At 40.5% G+C, this 11,834-nt stretch overlaps 1 protein-coding gene across 1 annotated transcript in view; it reads left to right on the top strand.

Annotated features, from left to right (window-relative positions):
- Positions 1 to 911: 911 nt before the first annotated feature.
- nek11 (NIMA-related kinase 11) overlaps positions 912 to 11,834 on the top strand; it is a 57,869-nt gene continuing 46,946 nt past the window's right edge. Inside the window, exon 1 of the mRNA XM_036539535.1 lies at positions 912 to 1,087. Within this exon, the coding sequence (XP_036395428.1) occupies positions 912 to 1,087 (176 nt within the window). The remainder of the gene's footprint in view (positions 1,088 to 11,834) is intronic.

The following is an 11,834-nucleotide window of genomic DNA, read 5'->3' as shown; positions in this document are numbered from 1 at the left end:
ACAACGTAGAAAGCATTGATTTGATCATTAAAATAGCAAACACACTTGCACAAAAGACATAGCTGGTAACGCCATTTGAATGTAACGTTATTTTCTGTGGTCTGTTGCAAAATGGTTCATTGGCATTGCAGAGTAAGATTATTTTATGCAGCCAGGCCATAAGAGTCCTTTTTTGCAATGTCAAAGTCACAGTATACCAGTCAAGTTAGTTAAAACTGTCATTCACAGCTGTGGTCAGAATATTTTCCTCCATTCATTCTCCCATTTTCTACTGATGCTGAAACATACTTCTGCTGATGCAGAACATAAAATATAAACATTTTTCTACTGATGGTAACATACATTCTTGTATACCTGGAGCACAGTATATGTATTCCACAAAAACACCCTTGGAAAAAACACTCAGTGACTGTGGGACTTCACTGTGGTCTTTAGGAATCTAAAACTGTATGGAACTTTGTTTCTGGTGGTGTGATTGTTTCGCAGGGCACCATCAGGAGACTACACAAAACCTCAGCTTGCAGTTGGAAACATGATCCTCTAACGCTTATTCCAATGGAGTCTCACATTACTGTAATTGTGCTATACACAATGGCATTCGCTCTCACGGTTGAGGGGTGTAAACTTCCACAACAATGGGGATCCCTGTGTTTTTTTCCCATGTAATAAGATCATTGCCAAGCACTATCCCAGAAAAAAAGGCAAATCCTTAAAATCCTAACAACCCTTAAAAGCAACATGCACAGAATAAATCAGTGCATTTTATGCTATGTGCTGTAATCTTTTGTTGATGCTGAAACCAGAACTGTCACTGACAGTTTTGCTGTTAACATGTTTTGTGATTGTATTTACAGTGGTGCCCTGAGATTTACACTCACAGGTCCCCTCGCTGGCGATCTGCCTCGGTGAAGATGCCCAAATTCCAGGAGCGGGGAGCGCAGTCAGCCTGCTGCTCTTTACTCTCGCTAACTTCTGATCCCGGCGGCCTGGTAGCCAAGAGATACATCGTTCAAGAGAGACTGGGCCGCGGGAGCTTTGGCACTGTGTACCTCGTACAAGACACCAAAGCAGGAGAGGAAGAAAACCTGTAAGTGAAACCTCTGACTCTCCCATCAAAACATGCCACAATCAAACCGCAATGCCCTTTTTCTATAACTTGAAGCAACACCAAAATTTTTCATTGCCTTCAGTGACCACTAAACCAACAGCGTTGTGTAAGAATTGAAAAAGCCAGCACTTTTTTCGTAATTTCTCAAAGACATGACATGAAGAATGAAAAATGACATTTAGTGTTGTCCTTAGTCAATATTTCATGTAGTGTGTAAATAGGTCACAAACTCATCTTGTAGTTGTTTATGCATTACCAAATAGTAATGCTCTCTCAAATAAGTGGCAGGTCTAGATGTTTGATGCCAAATCAGTTAATGATTTCAAAAAGTCAGAGTCCACAATACTTTTTGCAGGTTGCCTAGCAGCATAGCAGTAGCTGCCTTCCTTCTGTTTTGGAGCAGTAAGGTCCTCCATGACAGTGGAAGTGAGACGTGTATTGCCGTACAAGCCATAATGAGCTGCTAAATGCAACAAACAGGAAATTTGTGTTTCAGTTGGCCAGTAACTCAGTGCGCTACCTGTCATGGCTGTGAAAGGTCAAAAGCACAGAGGACTTGACAGAAGAAAACCCAGGGAAACTCTTTGGTACCGAACACTGATAAACAGGCCTCGTCACAACAATTGGTACAGACAACTAAGCTCTATCTTGGGGTTTACTTTAAAATATTTATCATCTTTCAAAGTAAAATTTCAATTTAAAATATATTGATATGCACTGAAAATTATATTTGTGTTGGTAATAACTGCTACATTTTCTGAGAACAGCCTAAGGTGCCCTTTTAGGGTGATGGATGGATGAGAGGACAGTACGAAATCGTCTCCTCTAAATGTCACACACAGTCAGCCTTGAAATTTACAGCCCGCCCTGCCGCTTCTCAAAAAAAAAGGCAGCGTGACTAGAATGAGAGTGACATGACCCAATTACTGTCACTTATTTACTGTCAAGCGTTTGCCATTTGCACTGCGCTATGCTAAAGTTATCCATATGCATTTTGTCTCATCTGACTAGTGATCTTGCAAAGTACAGTGGCTGCTTTAATGCTTATCTGATGTTGAAAATGTTGTAGCCACATTACAGAAAATCTGTGAGAGCCGTATGTGCTATCAGTATGCTACCTGTACTGCTGTCAAACCATGTAAAGACTCTGCTCTGATCAATGTGGTGTCACCACAGCGCATAAAATACCGCTAAATCTGTCAGTTTGACAGCAGTTTAAATGGGGAATGGGGCTGTGGTTGGGTGGCCAAATCTGACATGCCCAGAAAGCCAGCAAGCATCAAACAGTTATGATAAAATGCTGTCCAGCAGGTTTACGGTTTGCACCAATGTCCATTCAGTGGGCTAAATAAGCTTTCTCTGTCAGCTGCCTGTGCTGTGAAAAAGAAGCAGTGTCCTTCACCCAGTCTGCCAACTTGCAGCTTTGCTCTCAGGAATATGTATGATGAGTGAAACGCTACTGTAGCAGTTCATGCTGAAATCCTGAGGAAAACAAAGAGACGGCTCACAGTCTATTTGGCACATATTTGCCACCTAATTGAGAATGGTACACACGGCGCAGACAAAGCAGATGAAGTGTTGTCACTGGAATACAGTTCTGCTGTAATGGTGTTATGTGTATGGGGCCCATTTTGAGCTTAAAGCAATTTACAACTAAACAAAGCATATTATTATTATTATTATTATTATTATTATTATTATTATTATTATTATTATTATGATTATCATGTTGTTGTTGTTTTGTTGTTGTCATTAATGTAATTATAAAGTATGCACACACAAGCAGGAATCTGTTTCAACTAACAATATAGCCAGCTTGGCTATGTATGTGTTGATGGTTGTGACTTGTTACATATTGGCTGCTTCCTTATCAGGTGTGTACACTACTGCTGATCATTGGAGCACAACAGCACACTTTATTCCTTGCCACAACTGGGGCCACAGTCAGAGCAAAACCTGAAACTTGCTGGCCAACTTTGTTGAAGTTGTTGTGAGCAATTCAGGAAAATGCCATTGGGTGGCAGTAATGGTCTATGTCTTTAAGGCCACCATTTTTATGTCTTGACTTTCATACTGAGGCAAGTGCTCTGCAAAAACAGAAAATATTTGCTTTGGAAGACTGACGTGCTAGAATTTCATTGAAATAAAATGCCTGTATTTTAAGTAAGGAATCAAAAGAAGGATTCAGTGGAACAAGGTATATAAAAACTTTAACTATTAAATGTAAATTAAGGAGAGAAGTTTGTGGCGAGTTCTTATATTATTTACTGTGAATGTAGATACCAAATTCTGTAAATATAAGCTACATTTATAACACTTGAGAAAGCCCAGTTTTGTGTGTTGCTGTATAATGGGATGCCACAATGGCTATTTGGCAGCCAAGCTGCAACGTCCTGAGATGGGAGTAAGTTAGCATAGCCAATGTATTGATGTGAACTTCGTTAGATAATTACTGATTAAAAGAGAATCAGTGATCGTGTTCCTCTCTCCATTAAAGTCCACCTCTACTGCCCAGGAAAACAGGACATTTGCAGCCAATATACATCATCAAACTGAGCTGGGTGACCCGATTCCTTCCTGCCCCAACACTCCCATGCCACCTTTTCTCAACACCTACAACCATTCTGTTTGCTTCCAACTGGTCCCAAAACAAACATCTGGTTTTGAGATATCATAAAATACAAACTAATCTAGCCAGCAAGAGAAAAAGACTCCTTCTTAGAATACGAAAGAAAATGTACCTGACAAATTTAAGCAGTCCAAATCTATATTTCCAAGTTAAGCATTTTCAGGCCAATTTATTTGCCACACCAGGTTTATTCTGTAATTTCAATACACTGGGTGCGTGTGGGGGGGATTAAGATCAGTCATGCATCCCTACAGAGTGCTTAGAAGCTGAAGGAGTGCCGCATTAAGAAAAGTGGAAGAAATGGCCCAATTAGACCTGCGGTCTATTCACTGTCTTGCTGTTGTGCGATGCAGTGCCTGGGGTCATTATCCACTGGGTGCTAGGTATTGCTTTCCACACATCACAACATCCCCGCTGCCCAGCCTACCCTGGTATTGCCACTAAAAAGCGCCACACTGGTGTTCGTCCTCTCTTCGCTGTGCACCTGCCAGGCGTCATTGTGCATCTCTCCTTTTTGTTTCTTTTAGTATTATTTGATGAATGCCTCCCTTTCATGACTGAGAAATGTCAGCGCACCGTGCTGCCTCACCACCTCACTCCTGTTCCTCTAGCGCCTCATTAGTGTTTGCTGCGGCCATCCCCTTGTATTTGGGCCAGAGGGACTGCAGCCGGTCCTAATTCCTCTCAGAAGAGCATTATGGGTATCAAGCATGCAGGGCGATTCGGTCGCCGTGGTCGGGATATATAACGTGTTATATGTCAACGTGCTTTTAGGACTTTAACTGCTGAATTGAATTTAAAAATGTATCCTTTGGTTACTGCACATGTACTAACAGTATCAAAAGCTAGATACAAGAAGTTAGAACTAGATCTCTATTTGTTTATCCATCAGTGTGTGATGAATTTTAAAATTAATTTCAAAGTTTATTTATTGATATTTTCAACACCCTTTGTTGTATAGTTTTTGGTAATTATAGCTTATAGAATCTTTAAGAAATAACACTACCAAAAGTAATTCAATAATATTCACATCTGCTTGATCAGCTTCAGACTTATTCAGATGAAATACTGTGTCCAAGACATATAAATTGCTTGACTCCAAGACACAGTATCTCCACACAACCATATGTCATTATTGCCATTGTTGGTTTCTTCAATAAAATGAAGGAGCAAGTAAAGAGCATGGGTAGGAGTACAAATGCAGAACTTCTTCAAAGAGACACAATGAAGGAGGAGCAATCCTCTCTCTGAAATTGTGAGGTTACCGAGGTCATGACTGTTTCGGTGAAATACACTCCCGTTTGCAACATGCTGGAAGTTGTTTTTGGAGTTACAGTGCCTCTGTAAAGATGTCGTGAGCGCATTAAGTCATGCAGTTTGATCTCCTGGATGCACTTGATCAGCGGCTTTGTTCTGCACCATTAACATATGGTGCTTGCTTTCCAGGTGGGTGTTCAGTCTGCTGTTCTGACTTCTTTCAAAACAGGGCTCTTTTCTTTCAAGGGCCCTGCGGCAACCATATTAAAGACATATGCAGAATACATGCTGTTGGATGGTACACACTGAGCACTGTAAAGGCTGTTGGATAGTACAGGTGACACATTCACAAAAGTATCACAGAAAGAGGGGGTGCGCCATCAAGGCTTTGACGTCCATTTCTTATAACGGTTCACTTTCACATAGTCATTGGAATGTTGAAACATTGGAATGTTGGACATCATCTGTTTAAAGCGAATATAACCTTTCCATTCCATAGGGAGTTGTGATTATGTCTATCGACTGCTGCAACAAAAGCAAGGCCATTCCACTAGGGCATACATGAGCACATGATGGATATTCATCCTGATGTTATTGATGGGTAGAGGTGTCACCTGCGTAGATGTTCAGATTTCCCTCATTGGAATGCAGGAGGTTGGATGAGGACTGTCATTAATAACCTGGATGTGAAAGTTTTGGGTGACTTCCATGTACACAGCAAGATATGCACACACACACACACACACACACACACACACACATTTTTCCTGGAACATATGAATTGACAATTTACAAATGCATGAGCTTGTTTGCATTTAAAGAATGCGCTGTTTAAAGAAGGTGAATAGGATTTATTCGACTAATAAATAAGATTTATTAACTGGTCATTTGCAATAGAGAGCTGCAACAGCTCTGTTTCCCTTGATATGTATGCGATATTTAATTTACATATTTATAATGCAAATGAGTCACCTAAACAGTGAGGGGATTTTCCAGATTGATTAGTCTGTTAGTAAAGCAACATTGTATGCAAGCCTCATATCTACATGGAAATTTTATTATCTTTTATATCTGCTTCAGCTTTTTGGACACAGTATGATTTTGTCGATGGAGCACAATGAAAAGTCTCAAACTTTCACTTTGGAAGTGTAATGTGGTGGGGTCATACTTAACTTTATGCTTTTCACAATCTACATGTGATTAGATTGGAGAATTAAATGGATATATGGGTACTGTATTGTACTTTTTATTGTTTAAAAGCTTCCTCCCAATTAGCCTTTTATCTAGTATTTAACAGTTGTATTGCACATAGTTGCTTGTTGTACGTACTGACTTGATGGGTTCCTCCTGCGCAATCTGATGTTTTAATTTGTTTTAGGAGCTGTGTCAGCCCTATAAATTATGACGAGTTTGTGCATTGTCTGTTTGCATGTGACTGATATTGATGCCAAGTATTTTAGCTGCATGAGTGGCATTTAGAGCTTTTTACTCTAACTCATACAATATGACAGAAACAAAGTGATACTGTGCTATTAAAGGTATATGCTACCATAAATTGTACCCTCAGGTGCTATGTTGGATTTCATGTGACCAGCTTATGTACCTACTTTCTTTTTATTCTCTATGCCCCTGTTAGCCTTCTAAGGTGGTATTTTTGTTAGATGGACCATCTTTTGTTCTGTCTTCTGGCCTGCACAATATTCACTATAAAATACATATTTTCATTGGTGCACCTCTGACCATTGTGTTTTCTTCATTTGTTCAGCTGTTCTTTTTGTTATTAAGAATTATTTTTAATATATGGATGATATGATTTTTCTATCATGCTTATGCATTGTGATATCTGTTTCCATTTAGACTATTCAATGTATTGTTCATTCTGTCTATGATGTGATGAGCTGTTTGGTTCTGTGGTGTGCATGTGGCTGACATTAGGGTGTTTAACTATAATAACTGCTTTCTGTGACCAAAAAAGGCCTCGAGAATATGTGGAGCTATTCTATCAACCAGCTGCTTGATTATTTGAGACTATCAAGGAATTCACTGACATTGTCATGTGAAAGAATACATGTCTTCTGAGTTCCAGATGGTGATCCTTTTTTGGATGCGTGACCTTTTGCTCAGCTGACTTACCTGGACAGCTGGAACTAGAAATAGACGGTCAGGTCTGTGGAGATGCCACTCATCTCATAAAACGCACCTGCTTGGATGAAAAACTGTTTACCCCGGTGAGATTGCACATTGAATTGCCTGGTGTGTTTGATTGCTCACTTATCATCTATTTGTGTAGAGATGTCCTTATCTATGTACATCTTTACCCACATTCCAATGCACAGTGACCCCTTTCTACTGTACATCTGTCCTACTGAACATGTTCACTGTTCACTTGAAGTGTCTTGCTCAGGGGGATTAAAGCACTGCCTTCATACGACAGCTGTATCCATGACCTACTAGTCATGCTATAGACATCACCCTAAACAGATTCTGTGGAATTGTGGTTCTCCTGAAAGGCAGATACAATGACATAAAATAAAATGCGGGCAAAATGTAACTCCCCAGGGTGGCAGATCATTTCCCCTAACGGCAGCTCTTTATTCCGGTTCAAGATTGAATGCTCGGCCCGTTCTTCATTATTAACAAAAACCTGGCTGCAAAAAATACCCTTTTTGAATGTTTATTGCATCTCTAGGGATAGGCATTTCACTGTGAAGCTTAAACGACCGAATTGGAATGAGCAGCAATACGTTCCATGGCTTGTTTAATAAATAAAAGTGACAGGCAATGTAGATAGGCGGAAATTAAATGGAAATGGGACTTTATTTTTGAGAGGAGTGCTCAGCATCCTGGATAAGGTAATAATTGTGTCTTTTTTCATTTTGATTTCTCCACCTCCTCCATCCCTACAATCAAAAAACCTGCCATAAGTTAGCTTAATATGTCAAAGCATATTAAGTTGTGTCAAAGCGTATGTATAAAGAGTAATCACTAACTTATTATTCTCTTGGATTTTGAATCATTTGAAAGCAAATATTTCTCAGCAAATATTTATCAAGCTATGGCTGAGAAATTCTCAAAAGCTACCACTGTTTGATAAAATCAGTGGAACATAATTGTTTTGGTTTGCACCCAATGCACTGTGTCATAACCAGCCTCCACAACACTACTGCTGATTAAACTAAATCTGCTTACTTAAGGTCAACCTTTTGGAAGCAATCACTTAGTTGTTCTGACTCAGTCCTCCCACGCCCAGCACATCAGCACAGCTACGGAGTGATGCAGTGAATATTTTCGAGTTGGAGGTGGAATTGCAAGTGTAAGCCACTTTGTTATGAGAGAATTAAGAGCTCTCTGTGATCAGTACTGCTGTCCCTGCGCTGGACGAGCCCAGTAAATCTGCTCAAGCTCAGCAAATCAATCCAGTGCTCACTGGGGCCATTTGTGGAGCACCTCATGCAAGATGGGAGCTCATCGGACTGTACTTATCAGATAGTAATGGGAGGTCACTCCACTGTGGTCCTCAGAAACATACAAACATGTTCCCATGGTAGTTAAAGGTAGGAAGCCTTGTCATAACTTACTATTCACTGGGCTGAGGAGTGCTGTTGGTACATAGTCTGTGAAATAAGATGGGGAGCTTGCATCATACAGTTGAAGAGTGTTTGTGTGTGAGAGTCTATGATATTCCCATATCCTGTCTGTTGGTCCCTTTGGCTGGTCTGGAGGAAGCCTTCCAGGAGGCACGATTTGAAAATCCCAAGGCCAACCTCCCTCAGTGCCCACCTACTGTTGTACCTGCAGTGGTGAGCTTGAGTGGCAGGTATTTTCCCACCTTAAGGCACTTGCAGTACACAGCTAGTTAATATTTACTCCAGGGCTTTGGTGTCAGTGGGGATTGTGCTGACTTCTCTCCTGCAGCTATTGATTCTGTAACATCCCACTGTCTCATTTTCCTTCTGTCAGGGTCATTACAGAAAGCTATAATCAGGCTGCATGTTGTGGCTATGACATTTTACATTTTAAAACGAAAGGATTAAATTACAGAAACCAAGTTAAAAAATGAAAATCCAGCCATGCTTGCGAAAGAGCCAGTTGTTTGCAGCATAGCAAGACTGATAAGTTGGAGTTCAGTAACAGAGAAGTTGGCCAGTCAAACAGATCCAATTTCATTGAACAGCTGTCAGAGACATTTGATTCATGGTGATGCAGTCTGTCAAAATTTAAATAATACAATAATGTTTCATGGGGACTGTGATTTATGGGCCATTATTGGTAAATACTGAATGGTGAAATGTTGCTTTCCATTTAGAATATATAAAAAAGTTTTCTAAAAGGTTATTGAAAAACTTATGAAGTTACTGTGTCAAAACAGAATGTATTCCTTGTCAGTTTTGATCGGTTCTCCTAAAACTAGAAATGTAATCAGAAGTTTATGGGGTGAGACAAAGCATTTGATTATTTCAATGTCCAACTGTCATTGGTTGATACAATATGCAAATCCTTGCTCATTAACAAAAACTAAGACCAATGCAGAGTTTTAGTCCTCATCAGATTTCATAAAGGAGAGCATAGCCTGAAAGTGTGATTGAGTATTGATCTTTTTGAAGTGAATCATTATTTACACCGAAGGAAGTGGGGTTTGCTGGGGGTGACAATGTTATTGTGACACATCTGTTCCTCACACTTCCTGCTTTGTGAGATTTACATATTATGTATTAAAATTTGCCTTCATTAACTTGTTTAAAACAAAAAGTACTTCATTACAAATGGAATGTAAAATTCTTTGTCACAAATGTCTTAAATTTCCTTTTAACTGTTAAAATGTTAACTTATAACATTTAACAAGTAACAAGTACATTTCTTTATGTGTGTACAGCATGTATACAGACTTGTATAGTATGCATGCTTGTATGTGTATAGTGCAGTGTAGGTATAGTTTGTAGAGTAAGTATGTTTGTATGTATGTATGTATGTATGCATGCATGCATTTATGCATATAGTATAGTGTACGTACAGTATGTATGTGCATGTATTTATACATGTATGTAGTGCAATGCATTAACAGTGCGTCCCAGTTTTAATAAGTAATATTGGAAGTGGCTGTCACTTAATGAAGAATAATATCACATGTGGCATTACTGTCTTTCCCAAGTGTGGTGCAGCAAGTCCTCCAATCTGGGTCATTCTGGATTGTAGCTCCTTCCCTGGGTTTCCCCCAGTCCAAAGGCTATCCATCTCACCCTCTCCCCCTCCCCCTACTTCCCCCAACCCTTTTACCACTTACCTGTCAGCGCAGCCCCCTGAGACACCTGCCAGCAGCGGTTATTTTTACCTCTCCTCAATCAGGCCCATTGCACATCCCCGAGGCCCCTGAGATGTGCCAGCTCGTTGCGCACCCCTGCAGTTCCCCAGCGCTCTTTTTATCCTACCTTCTGACATATCTGGGGCTCCCCTCGTCCTTATTTAATTGCTGCCTCTGCTGCATCCAGCGAGACTCAAACCATCTGTAGAGATGGTGATGCTGAATCTTTCTGACCTGGGTCAGTCATCGCGGGGACGTTGTAGATACGCGTGCCTCGTTTGGTGTCATCAGTTTGAGGCCTAATTGGAGTTTTATGGGGGAAAGAAACCTAATTAGATCTCATGGATCTCTACTAAGTCATTGCGTTGGTAAAACAGAAATGGAATGACTAATGGCGAACTCTAATGGCGCAGGCGAGGCTGGCTGTGGTAGAAGAACTAGCCGGGAGAGGAACAAGACAAAATGGCAGTGTTGGAAAGTGGAAAAGTGGGGGTTTTGTGGAAGACTGGGGAGATGAGGGAGCACAAATGGAGGACAGTGGAGATTTCATCTAGGATTAGTATTTATGGGTAATGATGCACCCTTGCTTATGTAGGAAACAGCAGGCACACAGGGTTGTGCTTCCTCAGCATGTGGTGCCAATGGGGTGCCTGCTTTCCTCGCAGTTATTCTTGGACTGCACTGTTCTTCCCCAGTTCTAAGAAACGGGGCGCTTGCAAGCTAAATTATTCACGGATTTCACCCGCATTGATGATTATATATGGACAGTGTCAAAACTAGTCTCTGAGTCAGTTAGAGGACTTTTGACTCACAAAGCCAGGTTCCTTCAGCTTTGTGTAAAAATACAAGAGGGGAAAGTTGTTCTTTTAGAACACCTTTGTTGAACATCAGACTAGCTTTTTCAAAAGCATCTATGCTGGGTCTTTATCTTTAACAGTATCTTTGTCAGTTGAGCGTGAACTATGAAGCTGAAAAGATTTGGGAAAGGAAACAAGGAGACACAATGATTTTTTTTGTCTTGTTTTATAAGACAGAAGATACATCAAGGATGGAATAGAGATGTCCTGGAATAGAGCTGGCAGAACCTCTTTGATTGTAGTTCTGCTTCCAGCATGGGTCCGAGGAGCCCAAGGTGAAGTTAGGCACAAGTTTATTAATGGAGCCCATCTGGTATTCGACAGTCCCTTTGAAATAAAGTGGTAATGGAACACCTGGTGCACAGACGTACTCAAGCTCCACACTCCCCTTCCTCTCCTGTCCCTAGCACAGGCGGTGAAGGATTCAGGCACTCACATGGGTGAGCCTGACAGGATTCCGTGTTCCCCCCAACTTCACGATGAGGGAACCAGACCGAGAGGTCACATTGTACCTACTAAGGTTTTACTAAGTCTTGTATCTGTTCCTCCCTTTTTTTAAGACCGCGCTTTTAAGTTTAACTTAAATGTCTAAAATTATTAAAAATGTTTATGATAATAGTGAATAGAGGTGAAGGAATCAAATGCACCCAGTGGTATGCGGTGCTGCTTAACATTTTTAATTCA

The sequence above is a fragment of the Megalops cyprinoides genome, chromosome 10, assembly GCF_013368585.1.
Source record: "Megalops cyprinoides isolate fMegCyp1 chromosome 10, fMegCyp1.pri, whole genome shotgun sequence".
NCBI lineage: Eukaryota > Metazoa > Chordata > Actinopteri > Elopiformes > Megalopidae > Megalops > Megalops cyprinoides.
This window is presented reverse-complemented; position numbering and strand designations above follow the sequence as displayed.